Here is a 19419-nt window from a genome sequence, read left to right on the forward strand (position 1 = left end):
GGTCTTCTGGAGCTATTTTCTACTTCTCTTACCCTTCCACCGTTTTCTTCATAATTTTCCCCTTTTAAATACATCTTGCACTCGGTTTATCATGCTATTAACTCAAATCTCAATAATGTTTATATTCTTCAATTCATCAATTGTTTGAGAATCTTTACTGTTCTTCTATAGGAATCCTTTGTGCTGTCTTTTTTTTTTTTTTTAATTTTTTTTAACGTTTATTTATTTTTGGGACAGGGAGAGACAGAGCATGAACGGGGGAGGGGCAGAGAGAGAGGGAGACACAGAATCGGAAGCAGGCTCCAGGCTCGGAGCCATCAGCCCAGAGCCCGACGCGGCGCTCGAACCCACGGACCGCAAGATCGTGACCTGAGCTGAAGTCAGATGCTTAACCGACTGAGCCACCCAGGTGCCCCCTTTGTGCTGTCTTAATGTCTTTATTCTGATTCCTGTTTTTACTTAGGTTTTCATCTGTATCCTCTAGCAGTTTTATTTCTCTGGTTGTGTTTCCTGATATATCTTTCTGACTGGCCTCTTTCTGAATACTAAGTACCCTGAAAAGAGTCAGTATTTTTCCAATTAGGTTTTTTGTTTTTCTAATCTTACCTCATTGTAAGTATTTATTTATTTATTTATTTATTTAAGAGAATGAGTGAGAGAACCCACACATGAGTGAGCACAAGCAAGGGAGAAGAGGGAGAGAAAGAATCTTAAGAAATCTCCACAGCTCAGCACAGAGCCTGATGTGGGACTCGAGGTCATGGTCATGAGATCATGATCTGAGCTGAAATCACAAGTTGGATTTTAACTGACTGAGCCACCCAGGCACTCCTCCAATTAGACTTAGGTCTAGGGGAGCCTGGTAGCTCAGTCAGTTAAGCATCTGACTTTGGCTCAGGTCATGATCTCATGGCTCATGAGTTCAAGCCCCACATTCTGCTCTCAACATGAAGCCCATTTGGGATCCTCTGTCTCCCTCTCTCTGCCCCTCCCCCACATGTTCTCCAGCTCTATCTCAAAAGTAATAAACATTAATTTTGTTTGTTTGTTTTAAATAAGACTTGGCTCTAACTGCTGGACTATCCTAAAAGGCGTGAACCTAGAAGGTGCCCCAACGCCAACTGGGTATGTAGGACATTCCCTATCTCTATGGGTATGTAGGACAATGTGGTCTCTCTCCCTAGCTGTGTCCTTTGCTGAGGGCTCTTGAGATCCTCTCTGGTATCCAGTTCACCTCTATTCTTCCAACTTCAAAGGCGGGGAAGACTCAGTCTACTTATTTAACAACTTCTTTGCCTTCAGGGGTTCAAAGGCCCCAGCACACATAAGAAGGAGATGTGACCTTTCCTCTCTTGAGAACTACATGCATGTCTTGAGTGGCAGGCTCTTCCCAGTTTTTGCTCCTGAATTCCTCTAGTACGGGCATAAATTGCTTTGTTGTGCTTTGAACGTTTGTGGCAACCTGTTGAGCAAGTCTACTGTTAATCATTTTTCAAACAGCATTTGTTCACTGTGTGTCTGTGTTACATTTTGGTAATTTGTGCAATATTTCAATCTTTTGTATTATTATATTTGTTATGATGATCTTTGATCAGTGACTTTTAAAGTCTGAACCCATTCTTACTCCTTCCTCCCCGCACATTCTAGGTTTATGGGGTCATATTTTACATTGTTTTATTCTGCGAATCCTTGACTGATTTTTTATGGGTATGTTACTTTTATTGCTATTGTGTTTTTACTTCTCATATTTTTTACTTATTCTTTCCTTCCCAAAGAGTGTCCTTTAATATTTCTTGTAGGGCTGGTTTAATGGTCACGAACGCCTTTTGTTTTTGTCTATATGAGAAAGTCTTTTTCTCTCCTTCTATTCTGAATGATAGCCTTGCTGGTGAGAGTATTCTTGGCTGCACATTTTATCCTTTCAGCACTTTGAATATACGATGCCACTCCATACTGGTCTGCAAAGTTTCTGCTGAATAATCTGCATATAGCATTGTGGGGTTTTTCTTATATGGAACTGTTTTCTTTTCTCTTGCTGCTTTTAAAATATTTTCTTTATCAGGATGGCTAGGTGGCTCAGATGGATAAGCGAACGACTCTTGATTTTGGTCAGGTCATGATCTCACGGTCATGAGATTGAGCCCCACGTCGGGCTCCATGCTGCGTGGGAAGCCTGCTTAAGATTTTTTCTCTTTCCTTCTCTGCCCCTTTCCTGCTCATGCTCTCTCTCTCTCAAAAAATTGTTTTTTCTTTATCACTACTTTTGCCATTTTAATTACTATGTGTCTTGGTGTGGATCTCCTTGGGTTGATTTCTGGGGGAGATCTCTGTGCTTCCTGGATCTGAATATCTGTTTCCTTCCCTAGACAAGGGAAGTTTTCAGCTACAATTTCTTCAAATAAATTTTCTGCTCCCTTTTCTCTCTCTCCTTCTTGTTGGATCTCTATAACATGAATGTTCTTACAACTTGATGGAGTCACTGAGTTCCCTAAGTCTATTCTCACTTTGCATAATTCTTTTTTATATCATTGTTTAGCCTGATGGCTTTCCTTTACTCTGTCTTCCAGGTAATTAATTCCTTTGCTTCCTCTAGTCTATTCATTCCATTAAGTGCATTTTAAATTTCACTGCGTTCTTCATCTCTGATTCTTTTTTATCTTTGTGTTAAGGGTCTCACTGATGTTCTTCACTCCTTTCTCAACTCCAGTAAGTATCTTTATGACCATTACTTTAAATTCTCTATTAGGCATACTACTTATATCTGTTTCACTTTGGTCTCTTTCACTGGGGACATATTCCTCGGTCCCATTTTGTCTAACTCTGTATCTGTTTCTGTGTGTTAGGAAAGTCAGCTATGTCTCTTGCTCTTCAAAGTAATGGCATTATGAAGAACCATTCCTGCAGTGCCCGACAGTACAGTGTCCCCTGTTCACCAGGACCTGGTGCTTCAGGTATGTTTCTTATATGTGTTGTGTGTGTCCTGTTGTGTCCTAGGTACCTTTTCCTTCAGTGCAGTCATCTGCAGAAGCTCTCTTGGCCTACTGTGGGCAGTGTTTGGTCTCCAGCCAGGGTAGAGGTGTGTTTTAACAAGGTATGCACCAGTCTGCTTGCAAAATGAGACCTGCTGCCACTGCTTCTCTGCAAAGTGTGCATGGGCGGGGCACTCAGCCTTAACAAGGCACCCCTCAGCCTTCTGCAGGGCCTGTTGCAGCTGCTGTCATAGTCGCTGCTGCAGAGACAGAGGCCCTGCAAAATGCAGGGATGGGGAGATACAGTGCTGGTGAGGTTTGCACTGATTTTGATGTTATTATTGTAATTGTTATGAAACACACCTGCAGAAGGCAGCAAACGATTAACGTATGTGTTCTGACTGTACCACTGGCTATTATTCCCCCATCTCTCTTCCTCTCCTCAGGCTTCTCTGTTCTGTGAGACACAACAATAATGAAATTAGACCAATCAGTAACCCTACAGTGAATGGCCTTTGAAGGTTCAAGTGAAAGGAAGAGTCGCATGACTCTCACTTTAAATCAAATGCTAGAAATGATTAAGCTTTGTGAGGAAGGCATGTTGAAAGCCAAGACAGGCCGAATGCTAGGCTTCTTGTGCCAAACAGCCCAGTCATAAGTGCGAAGGAAATTAAAAGTGCTACTCTGGTGAACACCTGAATGATAAGGAAGTAAAACAGCTTATTGCTGATACGGAGAAAGTTTTAGTGATCTAGATAGAAGATCAAACCAGCCATCACATTCTCTTAAGGCAAAGTCTAATCCAGATCAAGACGTTAACTCTCTTTAATTCTATGGCTGACAGGTGAGGAAGCTGCAGAAGAAAAGTCTGAAGCTAGCAGAGGTTAGTTCATGAGGTCTGAGGAAAGAAGCTGTCTCTATAACATAAAAGTGTAAGGCAAAATAGCAAGTTATCCAGATCTAGCTAAGATAATTAATGAAGGTGCTGGCTAAATAGCAGGTTTTCAATGTAGACCAAACATCCTTCTATTAGAAGAAGACACCACCTAGGACCTTCAAAGCCTCAAAGGACAGGCTTACTCTCTTTGAAAGGACTACTGTAGCTGGTGACTTGGTGGAAGCCAATGCTCACTGACCATTCTGAAAATCCTAGGGCCCTTAAGAATTATGCTAAATCATCTCTGCCTTGCTCTAAAAATAGAACAACAAAGCTTGGATGACAGTACATCTGCTAACAACATGGTTTATTGAACATTTTAACCCCATTGTTGAGACCAACTGTTCAGAAAAAAAGATTACTCTCAAAATATCACTGTTTATGGACAATGCACTTGGTCCATCTGATGGAGATGTACCATGAGATTAATGTTCTCATGCTTGCTAACACAACATCCATACTGCAACGCATGGATCAAGAAGTCATTTCAAGTTTTAATATTTAAGAAACTGAAACAGTCTGGAACTGTGCACCGTGGGATCTCCTAGGGATGCCTATGCTAGTGTCCAACTGCCAATGCAGTTGTTGCAGAAAGCCTTGCATCGGTTTTCTAGTGAGAGAATGGCCTTAAATGCACCCAAGTCCTTGGCATTGGAGACACTAGTTACCTGCTCAATATTCATTCTCCCTCTCTTCCTTAAACTCCAATTCTGTTTGAGGAGACAATGCTGAACAGGTAAACATACTTCCTCAGATTCCCTTGCAACTATGGATAACATTTTGACTCTCTTCTAGCCAGTGGCTTCAGGAGATTCTGAGAAAACTACTGTTTTCCTGATAAAACGGGAGAGATTCTGCCAAAAGACAGTTTTAGTTGTTGCTTTGCTTTTTACTTTTTTTTTTTCCTGTCTGGAACATAGACTGGAAGCTAGGAAGTAGAGCCCACATTCCCCAATGATGAGGATGAAAGCCATATCCAAAGGTGGGTGGAAGAAGCCACAGGGAGACTTTATCATTGCCTTTCTCAAACAGCTGCACCAGCCTAGTTCCAGATTTCTTGTTATGAAAAAAATAAACTCCTATTTAGTTTAGATGTTGTAAGGGGTCTCTGATACATGCAGCCAAATCGATTCTGACAAAGTTTCTCACTTATGCCCAGTTGCTCCTAGCTTTTAGCAGCAATTTAAATCAGGAATGGCAAAGAGCCTGGGGAGGAAGGGAGCTGCATTTAGATTCCATGTTCCCTGAAAGCTCCTGACACAGAAATGTTGAGTGAAGTTGATCTTTAACATTCATTCATTTACTAGGCATACATTAAGTGCCAACTCTGTGCCAGTCACTGAAGCGAGTGCTGGAAACAAAACAAAAATCTCAACCCTGACATTTCTTCATGAAAATTTCCTTTGTTGATACAGGCTGTTTTCTTACCTTACTCCCATGGTCCTAAGAAGTCACACAGGGGAAAGGTTTTGGTTTGGGGAGAGTATTATAATGCCACAGCGTCTTCCTACCGTTTTCAACATTATAGAAGGAAACAAACACGTTAATTTCTAACTCAGAGCAGAGGTTCCTTCAGGTACCTTCAAGTGCATCATCCTCCAGGTCTGCCAGAGTTGGTGCATTAGGGAGTGAATACACAGAAGACTGGTTGAGTTGAGTCAGTTTTGAGATGCTGTTAATAACCATACTGCCCAGTGGAATGGTGTGCTCTAGGGAAACATTAGCAAAGAGAAAAAGCCTTGTTACCGTATCATCATAAGGACTTCTGCTTGAGTAACTTAAGCCCAACTGTTGTTTGATTCCCGGGCTGAGGAATCTGATGGAAAGGAAGGAAGAGGATCAGTGGATTATATGCCCCAGAGCAACAACCTATCATGCAAAAAAAAAAAAAAAAGGGAGGGGGGCAACAAATCATGGGTGAAGAGACCCCCACTCCACACATTGGAACAGAGTATTAAAGGAATTTACAAAGGGGACGCTCAAAAAGAACTCGGAAATCTGGGCTAGGGACCCTGTTTGAAGAGCAAAGGACCTAAAAAGGTTTTTGCTCTCTCTTTCCCTTGCATGAAGGGTTACTTCTCTTCTTCTAAGCTTTCCACAATGGAAGATAGCTCTTTATGTGTCATTTTTCCTTACTTATTGCAGAGAACTTGGTGGCGTTCTTGCCTGATTCTAGTCTTCTGGGATTAGGCTATAAATAAGAAACAGGCAAACACATATCTTCCTTAACAATTATACAGCATCCTCGTCATATAGGATACTAGACACTGGATGGCACACGAAGACCTAGAAATCTGACTGCTGAAAAAACTGAAGGCCGTAAAACAGCTGGTATACAGACCACGGAAAGTCCAAGCAGGACAGACCAAGAGGTAAACCTCAGAAGCTGCCTCTGCTGCCTTCTCTGTTGTTGACTTTAGCTCTCCAGGAAAGGACGGAAATGGGGACAGAACTGGGGATCGCATAAGACGACTAGGATTAGGAGAATTAAATTAGATATTAGAATAATGAACAGGGACTTGTTCATGAAAACTTCATGAAACTTTTGTCCGAGGGCACTTGTGAAGGGGCTAGTCTGTCTTCATGATGTGGGCAAGGGAAAATCTGTCCGTCGGTCTAGTCTCTGTCCATTCTCTCTCTTACTCCAGACTGCAAAGGCCATGGCCATGCTACAAAGAAGGGCTCTGATGCTGGTGACAAGAATGGTTTCAGGCCAATGGAGGAAATAATTCAAAGCTAAAAGCTCATGTTAACTGCTCAATAATAAGCTATAAAAAGTGCCTCTGGTCAGGTGAGAGAGAGAGAAAGAGAGAGAGACTTTGAGAATCACCAAAAGGAACTCAGGAGGTGGAGGAAACGAAGGACAGAAGCCAGGTCTGCAGATCCGCTGTGCAATAAAAATTCTGCATTCTTAGTGACACCACGGGGAGGTGCAGGATGCTTCCTGAGGATGAAAGTAGATATGGGGAGGTGGTTGGAGTCCAGAGGCAATAAAGGCCTCTTCTGGCCAGGAAAGTCTGTGGAAGGAATGGCTAGAACAGGGTTTCCTGGCTTATGAAATTTTACAGGAGTCGTCACTTAATGTGCATCATCGCCTTTCATGTGTACGTAGTATCTGTACTACTAAGTTATGAGTTCCCACATCTACAACACGAATGTCTGTCCTAGACACATTTAATACTTAGGATGACAACTAGAGAAGTAAGGTGGTTGGTAACTTATGCTGGGGAGATGTGGAGAGAAGTTTAAGATCTGGTGTGAGGGACACAGCTCTTGAGATCATTGCCAATCTGGGAATGAAGGAAATTGCCCCTCTTATTTCATCTTGTTTTTTTTTTTTTTGAGAGGGAAGAAGGAGGGAGAGAATCTTAAGTAACGTGCGGAGATCATTACCTGAGCTGAGATTTAAAGTTGGACATTTAACCGACTGAGCCACCCATGTGCCCCAGGGAGTTGCCCATCTTAGGACCATCAGTGGCTGTTCCTTCCCTCACTCTGGAGGAGACTGCTCTGAGGTGCAGCCTTCAGAGACCTTAAGTTTGAAGTAGTACAAGAATTTTGTGTAGTGATTAATGTTTTTCACCTGCTCGTACCAAAAGGAAGCCTCTAGATTGAGTTTCCAGTTAAGTACCAGCTAGACTCTGGCATAGTGGGTGGTGGGTGAAACGATGATATGTATTGGCTTTGGGAGAGAATCACACTTTCAGAGAACTCCCGAAAACTATTGAGATACCCAATCTCTCAGCCAGGGAAATGTTACCCTATAGCAAGAAGGTTGTCTCACCATCCAGGGAAATGTTACCCTATAGCAAGAAGGTTGTCTCACCATCCAGCTTTACACTCCATGTCATGTGGAAGCCGTTGGTCATCAGGTAAAAATTCTTCACATCCTCAGGTAGCATGCAGTTATTTTTCTAGAATCACAAAGCAGCTGAGTGTTAGGGCAGAAAAAGGGCACAAGGCTATGCCCCAAAGCAAATGGGGATACTACTTACCATGTTTCAGATACCCCAAATAGGAAGATTCTGATAATTATCTACAAACTCGATTACTGAGTTCAAGATGGCAACACCAGAGGCCCTGAACTCACCTTCTCCCACAGACACACCAAACCCACAGCTACTTATTGAACAACTTCCTCTGAAAGAAAATCAGAAATTGACTTAGCAACTCCTACACACTGGGTGAATGAGAAAAACCCCACATGGAAATGCGTAAGAGGCTGAGACACAATTCACCATAAACCCCACCACTGGTGCAGCAACACACAATCAGGAGAGAACCCGATCTTCCCTCTAAAGAGTGACAGGTTTGAACTCCGTATCTGGCACACCAACTTTTAAGGTCTGCATGTGAGAGGTGAACTCCCCAACATCTATCTTTGTAAGCTAAAGGGCTTGCTCCACAAGACCCACAAGGCTACAGAAACTGAGAAATAGTTGTCCAAGGGCTCATGTATGCGGGTTTACCAACCCAGGGCCTAGCGCAGAGGCAGTCGACTGAAAAGTACCCAGACTTCCAGTCTTTCTGTGTAAGAGGCTTATTTGCTTATCTGACAGCATCAGCCTGAGTGGCAGTTACCTAATTTAGCACACATCTAGGGCTGACAAAAATACTCTCTAGAGAATGGGGTGGCTGGCTGTCACCATCTTCATGTTCTCTGCCTTGCTCCAGGTCAGCAGTATCTCCCAGAAAGAGCTTACGCATCCAACTGATGCAGTGGCTTTTGCACTGACTGCCCAAGGGACACATCCCTTGATTACTTGGCTCTGGTGGCCAAGGGGCTTAGGTTTCCAGGTCTCACAGGACCGCAACAAAGAAACCGTTCTGAATCAGCTATCCCACCATGGTACAGTATAGAGGCAGCACACTGAAAAGCCCAGTCTTTCCATGAAAGACGCCGATTTGTTGATCTCCAAAAACCATGGCCTAAGGGTCTCTCCTCTGCACAGACTTGGGAGGCCAGCGGGCACCATGTTCGCATGCACTACCCCTCTGCCATGCTCCAGGTCACCAGTGTCTCCGTGAAAGCACCTATGTATATGTATGGCACCCCAGCTATTTTGGCTGTCGCCCAAAGGACACAGTACTCAATAGCCTGGCTCTGGTAGCCAGCAGGGCTTGTGCTTATGGGTTCAATGGGATGGTAAGCAAACAGTTTATGACTGGCTATCCACCCGGGGCGCAGTGTAGGGGGAACAGAGAAAAACAGCCAGTTTATACTCTTTCCCTGAAGGATGTATACAGTTGACCCTTAAACACAGGTTTCAAATGTGCAGGTACACGTATATAGACTTTTTTCCCCGATACAGTACTGTAAATGTATTTTCTAATTTCTTAAATAAGATTTTTTTTCTTTAGCTTTATTGTAGGAATACAGTGTATAATACATAAAACACACAAAAATATGTTAATTGTATGTTTTCAATAAGGCTTCTTCTCAACAGTTTTGGGGAGTCAAGTTACATGTAGATTTTCCACTTTGCAGACAGGTTGTTACTCTTAACCCCCTCATTGTTCAAGGGTCAACTGTATTTACATACTTTAAAAGCTGCTGCCTGAGGGCCCAGCTTCCAATCAGCTTTATCTAGGTGTTGAGAGAGATCCTCCCCTTTGGAACACTACAAGTCTGGGCAAACCCTGAACCATTGGGAGTTATTAAGGACAAAGAAGCCTGCCTACACAATCACATCAGGTTTGGGAGACAACAAAGAACAAGGGCACAGTAGAACAACAAAGTTCATCTTCTACGTTAGACCTTGCCTTTAAGACTGGAAGAGGTGGCTGTTTTACCTAATACACAGAAACCAAGGAAGAAAAAAAGAAGAGAGGAATAATACATTCCAAACAAAAGAACATAAGACCTCAGAAAGACCATAATGAAATGGAGATAAGCGATTTACCTAACAGTTCAAAATAACACTCATAAATATGTTCACTTTGAGCTCAAAAGAGGAATGCATGAACAAAGTGAAAATTTCAACAAAGAGTTGTACAATATAAAAGTAACACATGATGGGGCGCCTGGGTGGCTCAGTCGGTTAAGCATCCGACTTCGGCTCGGGTCATGATCTCACAGTTCATGGGTTCAAGCCCCGCATTGGGCTCTGTGTTGACAGCTCAGAGCTTGGAACCTGTTTCAGATTCTGTGTCTTCCTCTCTCTCTGCCCCTCCCCCATTCGTGCTCTGTCTCCCTCTGTCTCAAAAATAAACATTAAAAAAAAAAGTTAGAAAAAGAAAGTAACACATGAAAGCCACAGAGCTGAGGAATACAATGATTGAACCAAAAAATACACTAGTGAGGTTCCACAGCAGACTAAGTGAAGTGCAAGAAGGGACAGTGAGCTCAAAGATAGAGTGGTGGAACTCATTTAATCAGAGCAGCAAAAGGGTGGGGGGTGGGGGTGGGAAGAAAGAAAGAAAAAAAAAAACATTTAAAAGAGTGAAGATACCTTAAGGGACTTATGAAAGAACACAGACCAGACTAGTATTAGACAAAAGGGTCCTGGAAGGAGGAGAGAGAGAGAATGCGGAAGAAAAATTACTTGAAGAAATAATGGCTGAAAACTTCTCCAACCTGGAGAAGGAAACACATCATAAATCCAGGAAGTGCAGAGTTCCAAATAAGTTGAATCCAGAGCCCCACCCCAAGACAAATAATTGTCTAAGGAAAAGCAGCATCTTAAAGGTAGCAAGAGAAGGGGCACCTGGGTAGCTCAGTTGGTTAAGCTTCTGACTTTAGCTCAGGTGATGATCTCATCATAGTTCATGGTTCGAGCCCTGTGTTGGGCTCTCTGCTATGAGCACAGAGCCTGCTTCAGATCTTCTGTCCCCCTCTTTTTCTGCCCCTCCCTCGCTGGGGCAAAAAAAAAAAAAAAAAAAAAAAAAAAAAAAAAAAAGGCACCAAGAGAAAAATAAGTTTTTAACATACAAGGGAACCCTACAAAAGACTATGAGATTTTCTCAGCAAAAACTTTGCAGGCCAGAATGGAATGGCACAATACATTCTAAGTGCTGCAAGAAAGAAACTGCCTACCAAGAATACTCTATCCAGCAAAACTATTCTTCAGAATTTAAGTAGAGATAAAAAATTTTCCAGACTAGCAAAAGCTATAGGCATTCACCACCACTACACTGGCCTTACAAGAAACGTTAAAGAGATGGGGTGCCTGGGTGGCTCAATCAGTTGAGTGTCCGACTTCACCTCAGGTCACGATCTCACAGTTTGTGAGTTCAAGCCCCGTTGTCGGGCTCTTTGCTGACAGCTTGGAGTCTAGAGCCTGTTTCAGATTCTGTGTCTCCCTCTCTCTCTGCCCCTCTCCCACTCATGCTCTGTTTCTCTCTCAAAAATAAATAAACATTAAAAAAAAAAAAAGAAATTTTAAAGAGACATCCTTAAGTGGAAAAGCCACAATGAGAAGTATGAAAGAAAAAAAATCTCACTGGTATCAGCAACCATATACTGAAGATAGTACATCAACTACTTATAAAGCTAGTATGAAGGTTAAAAAGCAACAGTAGTAAAAGCAACTGTATCTACAATAACTAAAGAATAAACAAAATATTGTGAAATATGACATAAAAAATATACAACGTGGGGGGGGGGGATTGTAAAGATGCAATGCTTGTAGAATGTGTTTGAATTTAAGTAACCATCAACTTAAAACAGACTGCTAGATACAGAGGGTATTAAACAGGAGCCTCACGATAACCACAAACTAAAAACCTTTGATATATAAAAAATAAAGAGATAGAAATCCAAACATAATACTGAAGAAAATCATCATATCACAAGAACAGGAAAGGAACAAAATAGAATTATAAAACAATCAGAAAAGTGTGGCAATAAGTAAATACCTATCAACAAATACTGTAGAGGAACTTGGGAAGATGGTGGAGTAGGAGGACCCTGAGCTCACCCTTCCCACGTTTACAACTAGGTATCATCCACATGTAAGTCATTAAACTAGAGAGCAATTCAAAGGCTGGCAGAACAAACTCCAAAACAAAAAAAGCTGCATCTGAAAGGTTAGGAAGATGAGATAGGCAAGGGATGTTGACAAGGGAGAGGGAGCTGTGGGCCCTTGTACCAGGGAGCTCATAGGGAAGACAAATCCTCTTAACATTTATTTGGCTTTGAAAACCAGAGAGGCTGAATTGTGTGAGTTTGTATAACCAGCAGGACTTGGAGCCTGGAGCTTTAGAAATCAGCTGACTCAGCATTGGGGGAGTGGAGACACAAAGGCAAGTGACAGCTGGGTTCCTGCCCTTAAAGACACAGCAGCCAGCACAGACAGGCAATATAAAGACAGCAGTTTATGCAACACCAGGGGAAAATGGGAGACATATCTGTTCATAGGGATTTCAGAGTGCGTTGGGGGACTTCTCCGAAAACGAGGGAACTGGCAGGTGCCATTTTTCTCCCCCCTTCCCCAGCATAAACACAGGGCCATCTGTGGGAGGCAGGGCTGCACAGACACTAGCTACACACTAGCTACGTAAACTGTAAGCGGTGCACCATGCCAATGAGTCCTCCTGAGGACTTGCCCACTCTAAGCCTGCTACCCTTGGCCCTGTGCTCAGGGCAAAGTTTGTAAAACTTGTTCATGCCCCACCAAGCTGCTGGGTTCACAGCTGCCACCATACACCCCACCCAGTTCTGCACACCCCCAGCTATTGTCACTCACCAGGTGAGTGTCACTCACCAGGCTGCACCCAGCCATCCTCAGGCACTGCGCCCAGCTTCAGGCCCCAAGCTGACCAGGCATGCAGGTCCTAGCTGCCACAGTGCTTGTACAAATCTGGCATAAAACTAGTGGCCCAGCGCAAACTTTGTTAACACCACAGTGACCCCAGCACAGCCCACAACAGGCAGAGAGTCAGTGTAGATGACTGTACTATAAGGAAAAGTGATGAAGACACAACAGCAGGAGATAAGCAACACACATAGGACGCTCTCTTGAAGTGCCAAGATCAGATGAACAGCACAGAGAACACTGCAGGACACTCCAGGACCTCTTCTTCATAAAGTCACTACTTTCAAAAGCAGAAGACATAGCTGACCTTCTTAATACACAGAAATAGACACAGAAAAGCAGATAAAATGAGGAGAAAGAGAAACGTAACCCAAATGAAAGAACAACACAAGGCCATGGCCAGAGATCTAAGTGAAATAGATATAAGTATCATTCTGTGATATAGTGAAATAGATACAAGTATCAGAGAATTTAAAGCAATGGTCATAAGGATTCTCACTGGACTTGGGAAAAGAGTGGAGGATATAAGTGAGACCCTTAACACAGAGATAAGGAACAACATTGCAGAGATAAAGGGCTCAATAAACAAAATGAGAAATATACTTGACAAATGAACAGCAGGCTGGAAGAAGCAGAGAAATAAATTAATGACCGAGGACACAGAGTAATGAAAAGTAACCTAAACAAATGAGAAAAAAACGCAAAACAAGAACAGAGAGCTCTGTGACTCAATCACAAGTAATAACATTAGTATTACAGGAGTCCTTGAAGAAGACAGAGAAAAAGGGGAAGAGAATTTTTTTTGAAGAAATAACATCTAAAAACTTCCCTAATCTGGGGAAGGAAACAGATATCCAGATCCAGGAGGCAGAGAAAACCCCCATCAAGATCAACAAAAACAGTTACCCAACAAGACATAATTAAATTAGCAAAATATAGTGATAAAGAAAGAAAAAAAAAAAGCGTATTAGTCCACAAAAGACAGTTAACATATAAGGGAAAACACATAAGTCTAGGAGGGAAGTTTTCAGCAGAAACTTTCCAAGAAGGAAAGGACTGGCATTGGAAGTGCTGAATAGGAAAAATCTGCAGCCAAGAATAGTTGGTCCAGTGAGGCTATTATTCAGAATAGAAGCATAGTTTCCCAGACAAATAAAACCTAAAGGAGTTCCTGACCACCAAACCAGCCCTGCAAGAAATATTAAAGGGGAATCTTTGAGTGGAAAGGAGAGACCAAAGTGACAATATAAAGGTAGAAAACACAGCAGTAAAAATGAATATTGCTATAAAAAAAAATCATTCAAGGAATTCACAAGATAAAAGGATGTAAAATACAACGACATATACCTAAAACATGGGGAGGAGAAGAGTAAAGAATGGGTTCAAACGTAAACAACCATCAACTTAATATACACTGGTATATGCAGAAGAGGTTACATATAAACCTAATGGTAACTATGTATCAAAGCACAAAGACAAAGAATGCAAAGCACAAAGAGAAAGATATCCAAATGTATCAGTAAAAAAAATAAACAAAACACAAAAGAAAAACAAGGATCAGAGAAAATCTTCAGAAACCACAAAAGAAGTAAGGGGATAATCCAATAAGAAGCTAAAACAGTTGCAAATATGCATCCACTACTGGAACACACAGTTAAGAACAAACATAAAGGAACTAATCAATAATAATACAACAATTGTAGAGGATTTTAACACCCTACTTACATCAATGGCAGATCATCTAAACAGAAAATCAACAAGGAAACAATGGCTTTGAATGACACTCTAGAACAGATGGATTTAGCACATATAGTCAGAACATTCCATCGAAAAACAGCAGAAAACACATACTTTTCAAATGCACATGGATCATTCTCCAGAATAGATCACATATTAGCCCACAAAACGACCTCAACAAATTCAAGAAGATCGAAATCATACCATGCATATTTTCTGACCACAACGCTATGAATACAGAGGTCAATCACAAAAAAAAAAAAAAAAAAAAAAAAAAGAAAGAAAGACCACAGATATATGTAGGTTAAAAACATGCTACTAAACAACGAATGGGTCAACAAAGAAATCAAGAAGAAATGAAAAAATACATGGAAATAAATGAAAATGAAAACACAACAGTCCAAAACCCCTGGATGCAGCAAAAGCAATTCCAAGAGGGAAGCATATAGCAATACAGGTCTACCTCACGAGGCAAGAAAAATCCCAAATAAACACCCTAACCCTACACCTAAAGGAACTAGAAAAAGAACAAACAAAACCTAAAACCAGCAGAAGGAAGGAAATAATAAAGACTAGAGAAGAAATAAATGATATAGAAATTAAAAATAACAATAGAACAAAGAAACCAGGAGCTGTTTCTTTGAAAAACATCAATATAATTGATAAACCCATCAAAAAAGAAAGACTCAAATAAATAAAATCACAAATGAGAGAAGAGAAATTAACAACCCAATCATAATAGAATATTATGAAAAAGTATATGCCAACAAACTGGACAACCCAGAAGAAATGGATAATCTTCTAGAAACACATAAACTATCAAAACTAACATGGGAAGGAACAGAAAATTTAAACAGACCAATAACCAGCAAAGCAATTGAATCGGTAATCAAAAAAATTTCCAATAATCGAAAGTCCAGGACCAGAGGGCTTCACAGTGAATTCTACCAAACATTTAAAACATTTAAAGAACAGTTAATACCTATTCTATTCAAACCATACCAAAAAACAGAAAAGAAAGAAAACTTCTAAATTCATTCTCAAAGCCAACATTACCCTCATATCAAAACCAAATAAGGACATCACTAAAAAAAAGAACTACAGGTCAACATCCCTAATGAACATAGATGCAAAAATCCTCAATAAAATACTAGCAAACCAAATCCAACAAAATATTTAAAAAAAAAAAAAGTGAGGGGTGCCTGGGTAGCTCAGTTGGTTGAGCGTCTGACTTCAGCTCAGGTCATGATCTCACAGCTTGTGAGTTTGAGCCCTGCATCAGGCTCTGTGCTGACGGCTCGGAGCCTGGAGTCTGCTTCAGATTCTGTGCCTCCCCCTCTCTCTGCCCCAACTCACTCGCATTCTATCTCTCAAAAATAAACACTAAAAAGAATTAAAAAAAAAAAAGTGATACACCATCTCAAATAAGATTTAACCTGGGCTAAAAAGGTGGTTCAATATTTGCACATCAATCAACCTGATATATCAGTCAGAGAAAGGATAAGAACCATATGGTCATTTCAAAAGACACAGAAAAAGTATTTGACAAAGTAAAACATCCAATCATATGATAAAAACACTCAACAAAGCAGATATATAGGGAACATACCTCAATATAATAAAGAGCATATATGAAAACTCCACAGCTAACATCATCCTTAATGGGAAAACTGAGAGCTTTCCCCCTAAGGTCAGGAACAAGACAAGATGTCCACTCTCACCACTTTTATTCAGCATAGTACTGGAAGTCCTAGCCACAGCAATCAGACAACAAAAATAAATAAAGGTCATCCAAATTGGTAAGGAAGAAGTAAAACTTTCCCTATTTGCAGATAGCATGATACTCCATAGAGAAAACCTGAAAGACTCCATCAAAAAACTGCTAGAACTCATAAATGAATTCAGTAAAGTCACAGGATACAAAATCAACGCATAGAATTCTGTTGCATTTCTGTACACCAATAATGAAGCAGCAGAAAGAGAAATTAAGAAAACAATCCTATTTCCAATTGCACCAAAAATTAGCAAGATACTGAAGAGTAAACCTAACCAATGAAGTGAAAGACCTGTACTCTGAAAACTAAAAACACCGATGAAAGAAACTGCAGGCAACACAAAGAAATGGAAAAAGATTCCATGCTCACAGATTGGAGGAACAAATATTGTTGATACCTGTATCACCCCGAACAATCTACACATTTAATGCAATCCCTATCAAAATACCAGCAGCATTTTTCACAGAACTAGAACAATCCTAAGATTTGAACATAGCTACAAAAGGTCCCGAAGAGTCAAACAATCCTGAAAAAGAAAAAGCAAACCTGGAGGCATCATAATTCCAGACCTCAAGTGTTATTATTACAAAGCTGTAGGGTTCAAAACAGCATGGTAGTGTTATGGAAATAGACACATAGATCAATAGAACAGAAAATCCAGAAATAAATCTACAACTATACAGTCAATAAATCTTCAACAAAGCAGGAAAAAATATCCAATGAGAAAAAGTCTCTTCAACAAATGGTGATGGGAAAATTGGACAGCAACATGTGAAAGGAAAAAAAAAAAAAAAACTGGAGCACTTTCTTACACCATACACAAGAACAAATTCAAAATGGATTAAAGACCTAAAAGTGAGATCTGAAACCATAAAAAAAAATCCTAGAAGAGAACAAAGGCAGTAATCTCTCTGACATAGGCCATAGCAATTTTTATTGTCTCCCGAGGCAAGGGAAATAAAAACAAAAACAAATTATTGGGACTGCATCAGAGTAAAAAGCATCTGCACAGCAAAGGAAACAATCAACAAAACTAAAAGGCTACCTACAGAATGGGAGAAAATATTTGCAAATGATATATTCAATAATGGGTTAGTATCCCTAATATATAAAGAATTTATAAAACTTAACACCCAAAAAACACTACAAGGAGATCGGCGCCTCAGCTGCTTAGTCATTTCAGCTCAGGTCTTGATCTCAGGGTCATGAGTTCAAGTCCCACGTTGGGCTGTGTGCCGGGCATGAAGCCTACTTTCAAAACAAACAAACAAACAAACAAACAAACAAACAAACGAAACCCCCAAAAACCCCACAAGGACATATCACTTTATAAGTGTCAGAATAGCTAAAATCAACAAAAGAAACAAGAAGTGTTGGTGAGGAAAAAGGAACCCTTGTGCACTTGGGAATGCAAACTGGTACAGCCACTGTGGACTGTGGAAAATAGTATGGAGGTTCCTCAAAAAGTTAAAACAGAACTAACCTACAATCTAGCAATCATACTGCTGCACATTTACCTAAAGAATACAAAAACACTAACTCAAAGGATACATGCACCCCTATGTTTAAAGCAGCATTATAATAGCTAAGACATAGCAGCCCCAAGTGTCCATCAGTTGATGGATAAAGATGTAGTGTACAGTATTATTCAGCCATAAAAAAAACACAAAATCTTTCCATATGCAACAACATAAGTAGAGTTAGAGAACAGAGAGTCTCATGCTAAGCCAAATGAGTCCAAGAAAGACAAATACCATATGATTTCACTTATATGTGGAATTTAACAAACAAAACAAATGAGCAAAGGGGGAAAAAAGAGACATATCAAGAAAAAGATTCTTATTTATAGAACAAACTGATGGTTACCAGAGGGGAGGGAGATGGGATGATGGGTTAAACAGGTGATGAGGATTAAGGAGTGTACCTGTGAGGAACAATGGGTGATGTATGCAATTGTTCAACCACTATATTATACACTTGAAACTAATGTAACACCGTATGTTAACTAACTGGAATTAAAATAAAACCTTTACAAAATAATTACTTTAAATATAAATGAACTAAATGTTTCAAGTAAAAGACACGGTAGCTGAAAGGATTAAAAAAAAAAAAAAAAAGGACTCATGTATATGCTGCCTACACGAGACTTATTTCAGACCTAAGGACACCCACAGGCTGAAAGTGAAGGGATGGGAAAAGATATTCCAAATCAATGGAAGTGACAATAAAAGTTGAGGTAGCAACACTTGTATGAGAGAAAACAGACTTTAAAACAGACTGGAAAAAGAGACAAAGAAGGATTACGTAATGATAAAGGGGTCAATACAACATGAAGATCTAACAATCGTAAATACCTATGTGCCCAGAATAGGAGCAACTAAACATGTCAAGCAAATATTAACACAGCTAAAAGGAAAAATACACAAAAATACAGTAATATTAGGGATTTTAACACCCACATATATCAGTGGATACATCATCCAGACAGAAAATCAATAAAACAGTGGCCTTCAATGACACATTAGACCCGACTGATTTAATAGATATATATACAGAACATTCCATCTAAAAACAGGAGAATACACATTCTTTTCAATGCATATGGACCATTCTTCAGGACAGATCACATGTTAAGCCATGAAACAAATCTCAATAAATTTAGGAAGGCTGAAATCCTATCGAGCATCTTTTCAAACAACTGTGGTATGAAACTAGTAATAGTAAGGAAAAAAAACTGGAAAAAAAACCCCACAAACATGAGGAAGGCTAAACAACAAGCTACTAAACAACCAATGGGTGAATAAAGAACTCAAAGAGGAAATCAAAAAATACTGTGACTAATAAAAATGAATACACAACATTCCAAAATATATGATGTAGCTAAAGTTTCTCTTAGAAGACAGTTTATAGTGATATAGACCTAACTCAGGAAACAAGAAAAAAATCTCTAATAAACAGTCTAACTTTACACCTAAAGGAACTAGAATAAGCAGAACAAATGAAGGCCAAAGTTAGTAGAAGGAAGGAAATAATGAAGATCAAAGCTGAAATTAATGAAATAGGCTAAAAAGAAAAAAAATAAAAAAGATAAATGAAACTAAGACCTAATTCTTTGAAAAGATAAATAAAATTGATAAACTTTTAGTGAGACTCATCAAGAAAAAAGAGAGAGGGCTCAAATAAAAACAACAATGAAAAAAATTACAACTGACACCACAGAAATGCAAAGGATTATAAAATACTGC

At 40.1% G+C, this 19419-nt stretch overlaps 1 protein-coding gene across 4 annotated transcripts in view; it reads right to left on the reverse strand.

Moving 5' to 3' along the window:
- The window catches only part of TPGS2 (tubulin polyglutamylase complex subunit 2), a 69602-nt gene that overhangs the window by 12304 nt on the left and 37879 nt on the right, over positions 1–19419 (reverse strand). For 3 of the 4 annotated variants that reach the window (XM_006938859.4, XM_003995142.5, XR_006587838.1), the window contains 2 exons: positions 7733–7820; positions 5487–5615 (listed from right to left, as the gene is read on the reverse strand). In XM_006938859.4, coding sequence (XP_006938921.1) covers positions 5487–5615; positions 7733–7808 — 205 coding nt within the window. In that variant the 5' untranslated portion in view covers positions 7809–7820. The remainder of the gene's footprint in view (positions 1–5486; positions 5616–7732; positions 7821–19419) is intronic. The other variant, XM_006938858.4, reaches the window with a different exon arrangement.

The sequence above is a fragment of the Felis catus genome, chromosome D3 (assembly GCF_018350175.1).
Source record: "Felis catus isolate Fca126 chromosome D3, F.catus_Fca126_mat1.0, whole genome shotgun sequence".
NCBI lineage: Eukaryota > Metazoa > Chordata > Mammalia > Carnivora > Felidae > Felis > Felis catus.